Source organism: Peromyscus leucopus, chromosome 6, assembly GCF_004664715.2.
Source record: "Peromyscus leucopus breed LL Stock chromosome 6, UCI_PerLeu_2.1, whole genome shotgun sequence".
In the NCBI taxonomy this organism is placed as follows: domain Eukaryota; kingdom Metazoa; phylum Chordata; class Mammalia; order Rodentia; family Cricetidae; genus Peromyscus; species Peromyscus leucopus.
Window position 1 is genome coordinate 16,793,338 of NC_051068.1, and position 17,561 is coordinate 16,810,898.

At 40.2% G+C, this 17,561-nt stretch overlaps 1 protein-coding gene across 1 annotated transcript; it reads left to right on the forward strand.

Moving 5' to 3' along the window:
- Positions 1-16,277: 16,277 nt before the first annotated feature.
- LOC114689056 lies at positions 16,278-17,322 on the forward strand. Its single transcript, XM_028863486.1, has 2 exons — positions 16,278-16,617; positions 16,862-17,322. Exons 1-2 carry the CDS (start codon positions 16,278-16,280, stop codon positions 17,122-17,124), a joined length of 603 nt encoding a protein of 200 aa, XP_028719319.1. The 3' UTR covers positions 17,125-17,322.
- The last annotated feature ends 239 nt before the right edge of the window (positions 17,323-17,561 follow it).

A 17,561-nucleotide genomic window follows, 5' to 3' on the forward strand; every position in this document is an offset into this window, starting at 1 on the left:
TTGTGGCAGAATGGAGAAGCATTTGGGGGCTATATGCCAAGAGTGGTATAGTTGGGTTTTGAGGTAGATAGATTCCCAATTATCCGAGGAACTGCCATGATGATTTCCTTAGTGTCTTTACAAGATTTATTCCCAACAGCAGTGGAGGAGAGTCCCCCTTGTTCCACATCTTGGCCAACATGAGCTGTCACTTGTGTTATTGATCTTAGCCATTCTAACAGGTGTAAAGTGAAATACCAAAGTAATTTTGATTTACATTTCCTTGATGGCTAGGGATGTTGAACATTTCCTTAAGTGTTTCTCAGGCATTTTAGATTCCTCTATTGAGAATTCTGTTTAGATATGTACCATATTTATAATTGGATTATTTGGTTTGTTGATGTCTAGTTTCTTGAGCTGTTTATTATCCTGAGTGAGGCAACCCAGAATCACATAGAAAAACATATGTACTCAATTGTAAGTGGATATTAGTTGTCAAGTAAAAAATAACCACAGTACAATCCACAGATTCAGAGAGGCTAAGTAACAAGGATTGCTGTAGAGGCAGGGAATGCATGGATCTCCCTGGGAAGAGGAGATAGAATAGATTTTGTGGGTAGACTGGGAGCAGGAACAGAAAATATCAAGTAAGAGAGGGACAGAGGGAGAGAATATAGAAAAGGTGAGTGCAATAGGGGAGCTCTTAGGAGGTGATGTGGAAACCTAGTATGGTAGAAACTTTCTAGAAGCTATCAGGGTGATCCTAATGAGGACTCCAAGTATTTGAGCATATGGAGTCTGAACTGGCCATCTTCTATATCCATGTAAGGTCCCCAGTGGTGGGAATGGGACACCAACTGAGCCACAAAAATATTCAACCCACACTAACCCTGTCTGCAAGATATTCTGGAGCAATGGTGTCTCGGAGTTTGTGTAGTAACCAACCAATTACTGGAGTAACTTGAGGCCCAAGACCAAAGAGGAAGCCCATGCCCAACACTGCTTGGATGAACAGGAACCAGAAGTTGGATGGCTCAGAGAACTAGAGTAGAACCAAATACAACTGACCAAAAAGAAAAGTCCATGAATTGATATCTGACTATATTCTGCTATTATCATAGATTAGTGCTTAGCCCAATTGTCATCAGAGAGGCTTCCTCATGTAGCAGATGGTAGCAGATGCAGAGATCCTCATCCAAATATTAGATGGAGCTCTGGGAACCCTGTGGCAGAAGGGAGGACTATAGGGTCCAGAGGTGTCAAGGACACCAGAGAACACTTCTCACAGCATCAAGTAAGCAGGGACCATAGAGGCTCAAAGAGACTGCAGCAGCAATCATGGATCCTACATAGGTCTGTGCCATGTCCTTTCTGTACATGCTTTGGTTATTTACCTTGGTGTGTTTGTGGGAGTAAGGGTATCTCTGACTATTCTCCCTACTCTTGGATCCTTTTGCTCCTCTTGGGTTGCCTAATTCAGCCTTGACATGAGGGCTTGTGGCTAGTTTAATTGCATCTTACAATGAAGTATTTGGTTGATATACCAACAAGAGCAGTGGATCTGAAACAGTGGGAAGAGATGAGGACTGGAAGGTATGGAGGAATGGGAGACTGAGGTCAGGATGTAGTATATGAGAAAAGAATAATTAAATAAGAACAAAGAACAGCAAAAAATAAATGAACATGCATTTAATCTAACTTTAATAATCTTTATAGTCTATAACAGCCACAACACTGTTCAAATGTCCAAAGTCTCTTCTGATATTCAAGATAACCTCTTAAATGTGAAATATTCTAAAATAAAATAACAAGTTAAACTTTTGCAACATACAATGGCACAGGAGATATTCTCATTCAGAAAAAGAGAAATGAGGCCAGGTTCTAGCACCCAACTCAGGAAGATAGCCCATGCCCATGTGCAGGCCACATCAGCCAGAAGAACAGGTAGGACACCAGCCCATGGAACTTCCCAATTCTTTTTGTTCCCACCGACACAATCCCCCATGCAGGGTCCCACCAACTCCACAGCTCCACAGAGTTTTCTTGAGTGCAAGCAGCAGGAAATATTAGGTAGAAGGATTTAGATTGTGGAGATAAACAGATAGAAAATAAAGGGTAGCCTCTAGAGGGCCTGGAACCTATTCCAATGGTTAGGAATATAAATATCCTGACTGTCTCTGCCCCAGGATATTTATAGAGACACCAAGGGGTAGAGCAAAAGACCTCCCCCCAGCACAGCCAAGTGCAGACCATCTCAGACACCTGCACTCAGGCCTGTGGTCCTAATCATCCTCTCTATGCAGATCTGCTGAGTAAAGTCACGAGAAACCTGATAATGGACTCCCATACCCCCACCAACCCTCCAGCCACCAACCTTATTGCCATGTCTCTACCCCCAACTTGAACATCCTCTTGCAGCCAGAAGTTTTGACTAGTCTTGCCAGGCCCCTGCAGTCCCATGGCTTACTTATAAAATAATCACTCAGAGGTTTATATTAATTATAAATGCTTGGCCATTAGCTCAGGTTTATTACTGACTAGCTCTTACACTTAAATTAACCCATAATTCTTATCTATGTTTGGCCACATGGCTTGATACCTTTTCTCAGTTCTACCTTGTCATCTTCCTTCCTCTGTGTGTGGCTGGAGACTCCTCACTCAGCCCTTCCTGTTCCCAGAATTCTCATTTGTTCACCCCACCTAACTTCCTACCTAGCTACTGGCCAATCAGTGTTTTATTAAACCAGTGTACAAAAGTATTATCTCATAGCATTCCCCCTTTTCAGTCTAATTAAAAAGGAAGGTTTTAATTTTAACATAGTAAAATTACATATAATGCAACAGTTATCAAGCAAGAATTACAGTTAACAATATCTAGTCTATTTATATTTGGCAAATTCAAAGAAAATATTCTATATTTGTGAGTTTAAAGTTACATATCTAGTTTATCTTTTATCATGACTAAGAAAAACTATAATTATAACTATTTAGTCTTCAACTACATCAAAGACCCCAGAAGGATACAATATTACCTAAGTAAACAGGAAGTACATTGTAAGCAACTTACAAAAATCTAGAATGACAGAGACAGCTGGCTGCCTGAACAGTCATCCAAAGTTCCTCTGCAATGTTAGGGCATCCATCTTTAGCCTATAGGTCTTGAACTTTTCAGTTGCTTCTTCCTGTGTCTTGTAAAATGTCTGGCAGTCTCCTCTGTGAAGCAGGAACCTGAAGGACAATCTTGTCTTGCAAAGTTCAGTGGTCACCTTTTTATGGGTCCTGCATATCCAGTTTAGACAACATACTGTCAATCAGTCAACGCAAGGGCACTTTTTTTGACCAGTAGCTAACTTTTGCCACAAAAAAAAGGCAAACTCCATAATGAGTTTCTTCAATGCCCATCTTCCTCCTTGAAGTAATTGGTGCTGCCAGGAGCAGATGTGTCTCATTGTCCAGAAAAGTCTAAGTTTTTAAAACATTTTAAATGCCATATTCTGTATGTCTTTGAAGTGTCTGAAGATTATCTACCTAATTAAAATATAACTATGTGTACCTAGAAAACTTAACTAACATGACTATAAGTTTGATTAATATGGATGACTAATTATTAATCTGTATTTCTTAATTATACATTATAATTTCAAATGAGCTGCACAAACATAATACCTTAAACAAGAGAAGAAATATACATACAATATAACAAAATTAACTTTAAATTTGTATCAATAAACTAAAATCCATAGCAATGTAAAACATTTTAAACAAGTTTTTGCTCTTTAAAAGTACATTCAATAATCTACTCTTTTATCCTATCATATCTATATCCTACAATTTTATATCATATCCCCTTATCTTCTTTTAGAAATAGATTGACTATGTCCGATAACAATGTGAAACCAACAATCTAAACAAAGATAAACATTCATAATCCATTTTTGGGGAATGTGGCTATAGTGTTATAGGCTATTTCCTTTCGATAGGGGGCACTGGTAGTCTTATGGAGATCCTGAGAAAGTTCACGATAATGATCAACTCCTGGGAAGACTGGCTATAACCTTTGTTAATAGGTATCATCTGCTAAGGTTCAGGATGTGTGACTTGATAAAATCTGATCCATTTTAACCTGGGACAAATCCATAGCCTCTTGCTTCCTGTGGAAATAAAAGCAGAGCCTCCTTTTCAAAGCAACATATCCTTATACGTATATACCAAGAGATGAATCTTATAAAGAAGTCATACTCATACCACTATAATATAAATGGGATTAATTATACTTAGCCTATTCTACCAATCACTATATCTTGCTTCAGTTAAGAAATCCCCCAAAAACAAGAAATTAATCCCCAAGCAACTTCTGTGTGCCAGCTCTCGTGGCATCCTTTAATCTTACCTCTATATAGTCCATTTATAAATTACAGTTTTACTCTTATATCTTAAGCAGGAAAAAGTAACATCTGTTTTTCAATGAACCATATATTTATACGTGTTTATATACAAACCTATCCACATATATTCTTTTTTTCGTCTTTGCCTTCCCAAGCCTACATAACACACTTATTGTTTCAACCCACAATGAGTGAACCAATGTATGATAGGTATATAGACCCACACATTACATAATCTATTGCCTAATCTATGCCTTGTTAAAACTCATGGCAACAACCAATACATGGCTAGGAAGCATACTTACTGAAAAATGATGAGCCCAAAGATTTTGACTGTGGGCTCCACCACCTTAGCTTCCCACCATTGGCATGAAGAACTATGTTTATGGCCCGGCAAATGCTCGGATAGAATAGGAGCCAGGGGGAACATGTGCTCAAACCGCGGCTTCCTGTTGGGTCATCAGCTATCCTCCCAAAATTAATGAGAGTATCCCGCACAAAAACTTTTTTGTTCTTGTCTGACTAGCAAAAAGCAATTAGTCGTGGCCACCAATATCCACCACCTCTGAGCCGCGGTGACTGGACATTCACCCTTGCATCTCGTATCATTGTGGATAAACATTCTCTTTCATGCTATTGTTCAAATCCATATCCTGTGGTCTGTGTGTCTTTCATGGCACCGACAAACCGAGACCGTCAATGAAGTAGAATCTGGTTGTATGCTATAGTTTTAGATTCTATATATATTATAACTATCGCCAAACAACTGGATTCCAAGGTAGTACATAACTACGATTGACTTGGCCCCACGTGGGCGCCATTGTAGCCAGAAGTTTTGTCCAGTCCCGCCAAGCCCCCGCAGCCCGGAGTGGCAATTAGCTCATAAAATTACTTATCATCTCATGAAGTTTCATAGACCATTAATTATTAAAAATCCCAACTTTGCTCAGAGCAACATGATTTAATTTCGCACGTATTACTGCTTAAAATTTACTAACTATTCATTAAGTCTTATATCAATCTATACATTTTGAGTAATACCATGTTCGCGTGTATGCTTCTTACCAACAAATTACGCGACTCCTTCTCAAGGTCTGCCTTGTATCGATCTTGCTTTTCTCACCTCATAGGCTTGTGCTGCTGGAGATCGCTCAGCCCTTCCTCTTTCCCTGAATGCCTTCTGCCACCGCCTGCGTTATACCCGACCGGCTACTGGGCCATGCCCAGTGTTTTAATTGGTGATTCTTCATTATAAGAAACAAGAGAATGGCTAAGAAAGAATAAGTAATTCCGGCTCGCTAGTTCCTTGCTGGTTTCCAAGTATAGGCCCCCATCAGCAGGCCAGTATAGAGCAATACGATACACAGTTAATGTTGATGCACAAAACTCCTTGCGGAAGCTTAGAAGCGCGAACTTACATAGCTAGTGTCAGTCAGAAATCACAATAATATGCCTCCACCACACTTTCAGTTTCTCCCTAAACTCTAATCCTACACTTGCTCTGACTTTTGCAAGATCTTCTCAGGCGTGTCTTTGCCCATTTCGATTTTCACAAAGCAAATTATAGTGACGGTGTTATTTTGGTTCCGGTTTACCATATATAGCTGGTTGTGGACTAGTGATAAGGTTGTGAACCAGTGGTATGGAAATACACTATACCGCATCTGAAGGACGTGATTGACGTCGTTAGAAGAGAGGAAATATGGGGAGAAGTGATGGAGGATTCTATGAGGGAGAGGGGAAGCATTGACCAGGAAGGTAGCGCAAGGGAGAGAATAGATATCTGTAAATTGGGGTGGTGAGTATTGCAGTACTGAGAGAAGAATAAATATAGAAAAGAAAAAGAATGATGCGAGTAAGACTTAAAACAACTATTTGATGTACTGCCACGGTATGAGGAGTGGAAAAGATGAGTAAGACTATTCAAACATGAGAAACAACATGCACCTATAAATTCTGTAGGCTCTTGTCTCAGTATACAACTATTGAGGACTATCATTCTCAATGTGAAGAGTCTCTAAGATTAGCTTTAACCATAAACTTGTCTTATGTCTCTTAGGTCTTAAGCTGAAACTGTACTCCGACCTGTAATGAAGCCGAGCCTATGGCAGATTTGTCCCCGAGCACCCTTGAGTTATGTTCTAACATTCCTATGTCATTCAAATATTAAATCATATACACAACGAAGTCTTTGTGTCCATGTACCTCATTTCATGCATATTGATATCTATGTAGAAGCTCCCTCATCACGTTTCTGGACTCTGCGCCAAAACATAAAAGGGATACAACCAGTAACTAAAGATGCCATAGAGAAGAAATCCCTGACTTCTAAATTATGCATCTTTCTTGTTTCCAGAAACAAGGTAACAACACAGGTGATATTCCCCAAATTTGGCATTCTAAGTTTGATGGACCCTGCCAGTTGGACTAGGAGTTTCAACAGCTCTGGGCATGAAGTTGCATCTGGGACTAGAAAATCACTACTCAAGGTGTCACAACCAACAAAAATCGAAATTAGCTGGATTAGAGTCCCGTATCCACTACACTACACTTATCAGAGGGCGACCTCTAGGTATAGGCGGCTCCTACTGGTAGAGGCAAGAAATTTTCTCGTTTTAAGTAGTCCAACCGGTGCAGGTCGAAAGTTTTCTCCTGGCTGAACTCTGTTCATGCTGAACTAATTAGAGCAATTATCTTCCCTACAAAACACAACTTTTCATTTAGTCTCTGAGCGCTCCCACTTTGGTTTTCTTTCAGCTTTGTTGACACCTTTAATGAGTCACTGAGTGAGTAATAAGCTGTCAAGCTCACGTGGGCATCAGAACAGTTCTGTAAATTGTCTTGGACAAATTCCCTGCTCATAGCGTGTACTTTTGTATAATTTATGCTTTACTTCATTTTTACATATGGAATGATCAAGAGAGATTATAATTATACTCCTGCTAAAGAATTATACAAATTAACCTCTATTTCTTATAACTTATTCGTTATAGGTTCTTAGAGTTCCCGTCCTAATGGTAGACAACTATAGCTCCTCACACTGGGTAAGCAGAAATTACAGTCTCAACTGACGCCCATGATCTCTTCCCAATCCTACAAGAATAATGGCCCCAAAGATGTATAATTGTAACAAGGCATTTCTATATATGTCTCCATCCTAATTCAGCATACTAAATTCATCAATTTACGTCCCTTCACGATAATAGTCCCACATCCAATACGCTATGATGACCATTAACCCATAAAACTTAGTCCCCTAGCTCAGAGAATAGATAACCAGAACACTATTTCTTCAGGCAAACGGCGTTGCAAATAAGCATACCAATTAAAAAGCTGATATATTTCTATCTTCCTGTCTTTTTCTTTTTTTAGATACAGTGTCTCACTTATAAGGTATGGCTATGATTATATGGCTTGTGTGAATGATATTCCCTTCACTTATGATATAAAGACCAGTGACGGCTACATTATATCAAATATATGAGTTTCACTATCGGAGTTACCGCATTCAACCTTTTCTACTGATCTTTCTGCAGCCACATGGATCCACTCACTATTCTCCCCTCTCCCAAGCCCCCTCCCACTTTGTTTTCTATGTGATAAATTGCTCTAACATAAACCGAAAATCTCACCATGCTTGTACGTATGTATGCGAACCGCGCACTACTCACTGTTGTCTATTATTCACCAGTCACTAATTTCTCATCATTTTGGACGACCAACGCGAGTCTAAAATAATATGTTATGACCCGCCTAGCAACTTGCACGCGCCAGAATAATCTATTAGGGGAAACTTATAGTTTATTCTTAGCTTTCTCTTCCTTCAGCTTTATATCTGAGTCTTAAGTGTATTAGCACCCTCTCTACCAGTCCATCATACAGGCTAACCATTTAAATTTAGGATTCTGCATACACTCAGTGCGAAGCTTATTGCACCATACATATTCACATACTAATCAACAACAACTACTTTTCACCATATAGCAGTCCTGTTAAATGGTTATTTAAGTGAATCAAACTATGGATATGTGGAGATGATTGTAGTCACCAAAGTAGCTAAGAGCACAAACAATAGAAAGATTTTTAATGCAAACCCAAATCGACAAAATGAGATACAGACTTTTACATAAGAAACCCAGCTGTATGATTGACAATCACACCCGATGAAGACAAAACTTAGAAAATCTCACCAAAGCAATAACAAACAAATTTGGTCTAGTTCTGGTTCCTTTAGTGCTTTTACAATAAGTCAACTATCACAGTAACTTTTGAAAAACACATTTATTCCTTTACTACTTAGTGTATGTACCCTCGACTGTATGAGAGAGGAATTGCATCCTCCTTGCTTGCGTGTATTACTGTGAGTGTGCGTTGTGACAGACCTAGAGAGAAAGCAAGCAAGTGATCTTGAATATCGAATCTGGATCCTCTCCAAGTAGCCAACCGATATTTGTTAACTTGTAGTATATTGCATATCAAGTAATTAGTATATGAACTCAGAACACCCCCTCACCATAAGAATATCGTTTTTGAACACCCAGCGAATGCCACCAATACTTTGTTTTCTTCTTTTTTTTTATTTTTATGGTTTTTTTTTGCGACAGGGTTTTCTCTGGGGCGCTTTGGCCCGTTCCTGACTCACTTTTTATGGTAGCCAGGCTGGCCACTGAACTCAACACCAGCATTCACGCCTTATTCTTCTTTGTCTCGACGTGTGTGGTTTTCATTATAAAGGTTGTTCCCGCACAATTGCCAACCGCCCCCCTGAATCATTCCCCGAGAACACCCCCATAAAATAAACCCAATTTTTTCACTATATATAAATTAAAGCGTCTGTTCATAGTAAACCCTTAACAAATCCTCTACAAAATCCCTTAATAAATAGAGAGTAAATAATTCTCCTTAGGGAGTGATAAAGTGGAGCCCTATCTATTATAAAGAAGTGTTGGCCTCCGTGGATAAATAGGGATAGATAAAAGTAATGAACTTGAATAAACTATCCTAACTCGAAAATATTTTCCCAATACATTTTCTGCTATAAACAGGCTAACCTAATTTCCAAAGTCTATGCAAACGCACAAACATCTTCAAATGCACTCCAGAAGTCCTATGTCCAATAGGATCGTTAATGTAGAAAAAATCTAGTACCATAGCTCACGAAAACACAATATCGAACTTCTAGATTTACAACAAAGCTACACCCAACTAACATTCCAAAATCAATGTACACGCAATACAACCTCTCTAATGTTTAACCTAATAGATACTATATGTTAAGGGAGGAGAGAAAAAAGCCAGAAGATGAAAGCAAGTATAAACAAACATTAACTTCAAGCTACAATAAGCTCTCAAAAGACTCTCAGCCACAGAGGAAAAGTATTGATTCTTTGGAAAATAAATTTAACCCAATCTACCAATGTTACTCTTCGTGATATGAGACATTCAAATAAACAATACAACTCCCATAATTTTAACATACAAAAAATGAAACTTTTAATACTGGTTACATTTTTTATTACCTCCTCTTGAGGCACTATATTTGTCTTCAAAAGAGTGAGTGTATGAGCAGGTCTCAATCTCTGTGTAAGTCTACTCCTCTTTATGTGAATGGCAGATCCATTATATTGTGTACTTTTTGCCAAACCACTGTTCATTGTCACCCTGTGATTCACAGGCATAAGATCCTTCTTCAGACTAGAACACCTATGCCCACATAGAAAAAAACACTGTGGAAAGAAGAATACATATGTCAATTCTGCCATGTGGATTATGTCACAAGATATGAAATCTGTCCTATCTACCTACCCCAAAGCACACAAAACTTAGAAACCTCTGCAGCTCACAAGAACTGTTCCTGCTCTGTGACAGTGAAGACACTGACCCCACAGTCACGATGGCATGGCTTCTGGTCTCCCTCACAGCTCTCTATAGCTACCTCCCATTGTACTCGGATTGCTAAACCTTCCCAGGTCCACATTAGCTAGGCCAACCAGCGGCTCAGGACATTAACATCCCCCCAACTGGGTGATCAGAGATCAAGTGACCCATATATCACAGGCCTTCCCTACTCTGCAATTCTACCCCAGTATACAGGTATTTCCCTAGTATTAGTGGGAAATTTCTTACGTATGAACTGATTCTGACAGGTCTAACTTCTTAGCGATCCCCTTCCAAGGCCATTGAGGAGGAGATGCTTCGTTGCGGAAACACATCCAGTTGAGACAAACCTTACACTAATGTCAAGCCAAACGTTTGCTTCTCTAGCGACGGAAACTCCTACCAGATTCCAAATTTTATAGTTTGGCTTCCTACATTCCTCTCGAAAAAAGCAAGTGCATTTGTATCGGCCTACTTATTTGATTAATAACATGCAAAGAGCAATTTCCTCCTCTAATGAATCTCATAAACTCATTATTTGAGCTTCCTCTCCACTCAACATTGGGAGGTCCTTCTCAGTGCAATATATGGCATCTTGGGACTAGCGAATATATAGTGTTATTTACTCTCCAAAGATATACTTAATTACGCAATCATTTTGGATAGACAATATGGCAGGATTAGGGCCATGTGCTGCAGAAACGTGCCAGATTGGGGAGAACACAACCAATAATAAGGAATAAGTCACTAACCTTAAACACTCTAAGAAGGGTCAGATTACTGAAATATTGATCCATATTCAAAAATAAACAGAAAATAATGGTTAGTACCTCTATAACTTATAAGTGGCAAGAAATGCCACAGCGTAATATGACCTCCTAACTTCCCTTATCATGGTTGTGAACTCCGACAAACTAACCGAATGTTAAATAATCGCGGTTCATAAGTGTAGATTAAAGTCGTGAGAAAAGGTTATTATTAGATTGTTGTGGATAAGTAAAAGTTTGGATCTTCCGTATTAACTTGTTCTCTTCTTCACCTGGGAAACTTTGCATTACTTTCTTGATATAGTCTAATATATTAAAGTTTTGCTTATGGAAAGTAAAGTAAAATTACCTCTGCAGATGTCACTTTTAGAAAACTCTAGAGTCTCCATCAAAAAAAAAAACAATTAGAATAATGGTGGTGTAATCAATAGTCTTATTAAATAAGAAACACAGAAACAATGTAAAAGAGAAAGCCGAGAGGTCAGAGCTCAGAGCTAAAATCTCACCCTTCAGCCTGCGGTGTCCCAGCTTCCCGAAAGAGACCTATTTCCTGTCTGTTCATTTGTTCTGCCTTCTCATTGGTTGTAAACCCAAACACGTGACTGCCTCGTCACTGTCTAAATGTACAGCCCCCTAGGTCTTAAAGGCATATGTCTCCAATGCTGGCTGTATCCCTGAACACACAGAGATCTATGGGATTAAAGGTGTGTGCCACCACCGCCACACTCTTGCTATGGCTCTAATAGCTCTGACCCCCGGGCAACTTTATTTATTAACATACAATCAAAATCACATTTCAGTACAATTAGATTACCACCACAGAATAATGTAACAAATGCAGTAAATCTGCAAAATATAAGGTTAACAGACAAAAATTAGTTGTATTGCTATACACTGGCAACAAACTATCAGAAAAAGAAATTAAGAAAACAACCCTTGCTGGGTAGTGGTGGTACATGCCTTTAATCCCAGCAGTTGGGAGGCAGAGCCAGGTGGATCTCTGTGAGTTCAATAACAGCCTGGGTTACAGAGCGAGATCCAGGTCAGGCACCAAAGCTACAGAGAGGAACACTATCTCAAAAAAAAAAAAAAAAAAACAAGAAGAAAAGAAAAAACAAAAAGAAAACAATCCTATTTACAATAGCATGGAAAAAAATACAGGGACAGCAGGATGGCTCTGTGGGAAACCACTGTAGAAATCAGTATGGCGGTTTTTCAGAAAATTGGGAATTGATATCCCTCAAGACTCAGTTACACCACTCTTGGGCATATACCCAAGGAATGCTCAATCATACCACAAAGATACATGCTCAACAATGTTCATAACAGCATCATTCGTAATAGCCAGAACCTGGAAACAACCTAGATGCCAGTCAACTGAAGAATGGATTAAGAAAATGTGGTACATATACACAACGGAGTACTACTCAGCAGAGAAAAAATGACATCATGAAATTTGTAGCCAAATGCACAGAACTAGAATATATTATCCTGAGTGAGGTAACCCAGACTCAGAAAGACAAACATGGTATGTATTCACTCATAAGCAGATACTAGATACACCAAGGACAATCAGACTGCAACCCACAGATCCAGGGAGGCTACCTAGCAGGGAGAACCCTAGGATAAGTGTGGCTTATAATAAGTTTTGGTTTTGCCCCATCACTGGGCAAGCTTTAGTAAAACATTTCACTACTAGGATAAGAATTTGTACCATATCGAGCTGATGAAAGGATATGCTAGCTGTACTTTCAGGAGGGGAGGCTAAAATCTTTTAGATTATGGATTAGCCTTTAGAAAAATGTCTGCCGTAAATCAAATAGTGAAGGGGAAAATGAATAGGAATCTCACACAACTTAAGTAAAACATAGCTCTCTGAGCAGATGAAGATAGGTTTCTTCTGTATCCCAGAATCTAATCAATATTTATATGTATAATTCAGCTATTATTTGGCCTAAAAGGGCTTACTGGGAAATGTTATCATTTTTACTATTTTCTACAGAGGAAATATTTTCCAGTTTCAAATAACTCTGGACCTTGGAATTATAACCTGTTTTTATGTTAAAAAAATCATTTAAGTGGAAAATGCTAAAGGACCACTGAACTTGATGCTGTATTTACATATCTGTATCTGTATAAAATAATGATTATAAATGTTTGTTTAAAAAGGTGAAGTGCAAATGTGAATTTAACAAGAAGTTGTAGATTTCAACACTGTACACAACTCCTTTGTTACAAATAATTATTTATGCTTCTAAAAAAAAATCCTATTTGCAATAGCATGGAAAAAAATACAGGGACAGCAGGATGGCTCCGTGGGAAAGGCTCTTGCTGCCAAGCCTAACACACTGAGTTCAATCCAAGAAACCCATACAGCAAAAGAAAAAAAAATCAACTTCAATAAGTTGTCTTCTGACATTCACATGTGTGCCATGGCACAAGCATGCATACATACAATAAGTCAATAAATAAAAACATGTCAAGAAACTAAAAAATAAAAATGCAAGTAACTCTAGCCTGAGATTAAATATCTGTATGGTGATAACATTAATGAAAGTAGACACAAATTAATAATTAGAAAGATATCCTATGTTCATGGGTTGAAAAATTAATATTGTTAAAGTGCTCATACTATGTGAAAAGACCTACAGGATCAATACACTTCCTATCAAAATTCCAAAGCAATTGTTTATAGAAGGGGAGATAAACACATAGACTAAAAGTAAACCAATGCATGTAAAGTCAACTAACTTGACAAGAGCACCAAGAAGATACTTAAAATTACCAAGAAGGTAAATTTTATGTAGCATTCTAAGTAAAATAAAAACAAAACCCACAGCAATAATAGAAAGGGTAGGAGGAGACTTTTGAGGGGTGATTGTTGTGGAATATTAGTTTAACTATGTAAACATGTATTGCATTTGTTTATGTTGTGTAATATTTGTTTCAAGATTGGTTGCATTTGTTGTTTACCTTGCCTGCCTAAGGCATCTGACTGATCTATAAAAATCGAAATGGCCAATAGTTAGGCAGGAGCTATAGGTGGGACTTTTGGATAGAGAGAGTCAGTAGGAGGAGGAATCTAGGCTCAAGAGAGACAGAGGGACAGAGGGAGACACCAGGGAGTTGCCAGTTGCTAGCCAACCAGCCACAGAGGAAGCAGAAAGCAGGACATGCAGATTGAAAGAAAGGTAAAAAAGCAAAACAGATGTGCCGGGCGTGTGGTGGCGCACGCCTTTAATCCCAGCACTCGGGAGGCAGAGGCAGGCGGATCTCTGTGAGTTCGAGGCCAGCCTGGGCTACCAAGTGAGTCCCAGGAAAGGCGCAAAGCTATACAGAGAAACCTTGTCTCGAAAAACCAAAACAAAAACAAAAAAAAAAAAAAAAAAAAAACAAAACAAAGCCGGGCGGTGGTGGCGCACGCCTTCGCACGCCTTTAATCCCAGCACTCGGGAGGCAGAGGCAGGCAGATCTCTGTGAGTTCGAGGCCAGCCTGGGCTACCAAGTGAGTTCCAGGAAAGGCGCAAAGCTACATAGAGAAACCCTGTCTCAAAAAAAAAAAAAAAAAAAAAAAAAAAAAAAAAAAAAAAAAAGCAAAACAGATGAATAGAAAAAGGTTAAATTAAGTTATAAGAGTTGTGGGACAAGCATAAGCTAGAAGCTGAGCTTTCATAATTAATAAGAAATCTCCCTGTAATTATTTGGGAGCTGGTTGGCAGCCCAAAGATAAATCCAGCCACGGGTGATGATGATGCTTATGGTCTTGATAATCATGGTTTCACAGGCAGGTATGTACTGCATAGCATTTTGTCAGTCATATTCAATAATGTTGCTTATATTTTTAAATCTCTATTGTGACCGTTTCATATTGTTACATAACTAACTGGCTATTGCTTATATCTAGAAATATACTTTTCTGCACATGTACTGACCTAGTATGACTATATGGCTAATTTTCTTATTGGTGGCTTTTTGTTTATTTTGTACAATCATATCATCTGAATAATTTTTAACTGCTTTTTTTCCTTTAAAGAAATTTTATATTTACTTTATTACCTTACTTGGGGAAGAAAGAAATCATTCAGAACAACAGAAACAAGCTTGTTGGAGAATGTAAAACCCCAGAAACAATGCAGAAACTTTGAGGTAGGAAGAACAGACACCCCGACTTGAGGTGTCCTCATTCTCTCTAGTGGAATAATGGTAGGCCTTGAATTCTACATATCTTATCATAGAGAAACTCACATCACAGTGATTTGGACATTATGCTCATACCGTCACAAAGAAAAGACCCAACAGATTGACTTAAGTATACAGTGGCATCGCAGGGTCTGGCAGCGAGCGCCTTTAGTCCTAGCACTCCGGAGGCAGAGGCAGGATCTCCAGGAGTTCGAGGCCAGTCTACAAAGTGAGTTCCGGGACCGCCAGGGCTACACAGGGAAACTTTGTCTCGAAAAACCAAAAATATATTGTGAACTAAGTCTTGTGAGTTACATTGCCTATCATTTGAGAAATTATAAACTGAACAATTTTTGAGACTACAAAATTTTCACCATTAAAATCCAGGACAAGAATGATTTAAAACAGTTCCAAGTAAGACCCTCAAATCCCTCAGGACTGAGTCTGTCTGTGTAATTTAATTAAGTGAACTGTATTTACGTGTTTGCCCTCACCAATCTCTTCCCAGTCTTGAAGAATGTTCCCTAAAACCTGTATTTGGTGTCCTCACTGAATTGTAGACTTCTGAAGGTCATGGCATTTTGGCCTTAGATCTTTGTCTTTGACCCTTCTCAACTCAAACAAATCATGTTTGCACTAAATATGCAACCCGTGCAAAAAGGTGGCCTTATAGTCTCGTGCTTAAACCGATTAATAAATCTCAATAAATCCCTGTCCATTAGTTAATAACGCTGACCTGTTTGGGGAAGTGGATTCGGGAGTCAAGCCCGCAGGGACCACAGCAAGTGCTCGCCCGCCCGACCTGGTTTCTGTCCTGGTCACCTGCTGCTCGCCCAGCCCTGCCAGCCAGGAGGGGCAACCCGAGGTCAGCCCCGGCGCGCTCTGCTCCCGCTGGGGGCGGGAAGCCGCATTGTGACGTGCACGCGCGGCCGAGGCGGGGCCGAGCGCCCGGAGCAGGGGCGGGCGGCGCGTGCGCGCCCGAGCGCGCGCCCGGAGGGGCGGGCTGGGACTCCGGGCTCACACGCCCTTCCACGGCCGGGCGCCTGCGCTCCCTTCCGCTTCCGACGCGCTGTCCGCCAGCCGGTGGTGGATGCGGCAACAACATGTGGCCCCGCTGCCTGCCGTCGTGCCCGCCGCCCGGAAGGCCACCGCTGCGGTGAGTGGCGGCGGCCGGGGCTCGGGGCCCAGCGGGCGCAGCGGCACGCAGGCCGCCGCGCGTGGGTGCGTCCGCGCCGGCTCGCGGGCTCCGCGGGGGTCGGGGCCGGGGATCGGAGCTGGCGGGCACCGCCCGCCCGCCCCGCACTCTGACCCCCGAGAAGCGCGTTCCGAGGGCTGGAGCTGGAACAGCCGACCTGCGTGTGTAACTGTGCCGCAGGAGCTCAGATTAACTTTCGCTCCGGGAAACTTTTGTGACGAAAAAATTCGACTGTGTATGTGAGGCTTTCGTGACTTGACTTTAGAGAGACGACTATCTTGATCCGACTGTGATTTGCCTCTAAGTGCTAAAACGCCGCATTATTTTAGGAATGAAAAGGAAGGCGTATAGAGATTAATTAGCTTGAGGAATAGTATTCTGTTGGAAGTTTTTAGGACCTTCATTCGCGTTTGTAACTTAGCCAAAGCTACGGTGTTTAAGAGTTCAGTGTGGGCTTATTTTTTCTTATTCTCTTTTAGGTTATTTTCCTTCATGGATTGGGAGATACTGGGTAGGTACCAATATTAGTAACAGTAATGAGATGGGGTCATGCTGCTGTTTACTGGTGAAAGGTTGCATGCTGAAGAAGACTGAGACTGTAGAAACAAGTATTGCTGCTCGCATTTCTCATAGCCCAGTGATGAGACTGGCTTTTCTGCTTACAACCCCCCCTCCCCCGCCCCCAGATTTACCCCCTTACCTTGAATTTCTCCTCTTTGAGCTCGTCTCTAGAACATATTAAAATTGTTAATTCTCTTTGGGTGGATATTAGATACCAGAGGAGTGGAACGTTTGCCGAAGCAGTGTGCAATTGAGAGCTTTCCAAGGGAATTAAAGTTTCAGAGCACGTTGAGAAGGAGAAATAGCAATAACATGAAGCATATGATCCCTTAAAAAAGAAAATCAAGAAAGAATAGGTAGAGGCGACAACTCAAAGATTAATTTGGGAGGCTTATCAAACAAATTTTGTTTATTTTTTGGTTCTGGAGACCAAACCCGAGGCCTTATATGTGCTGGGCAGACGCTTTATCTCAGTCCCTTATCAGTCTATGCTGTACTAACTTTAGGTTATGATTTTTGTTATTCATTTTTTTTTTCTGCTGAGAGGTTTTCTTGTGTTTAATTCAGTGAAAATCTGATTGAAACTTGGGTTACATAGGGCTGTTGTTAAAAATTGAA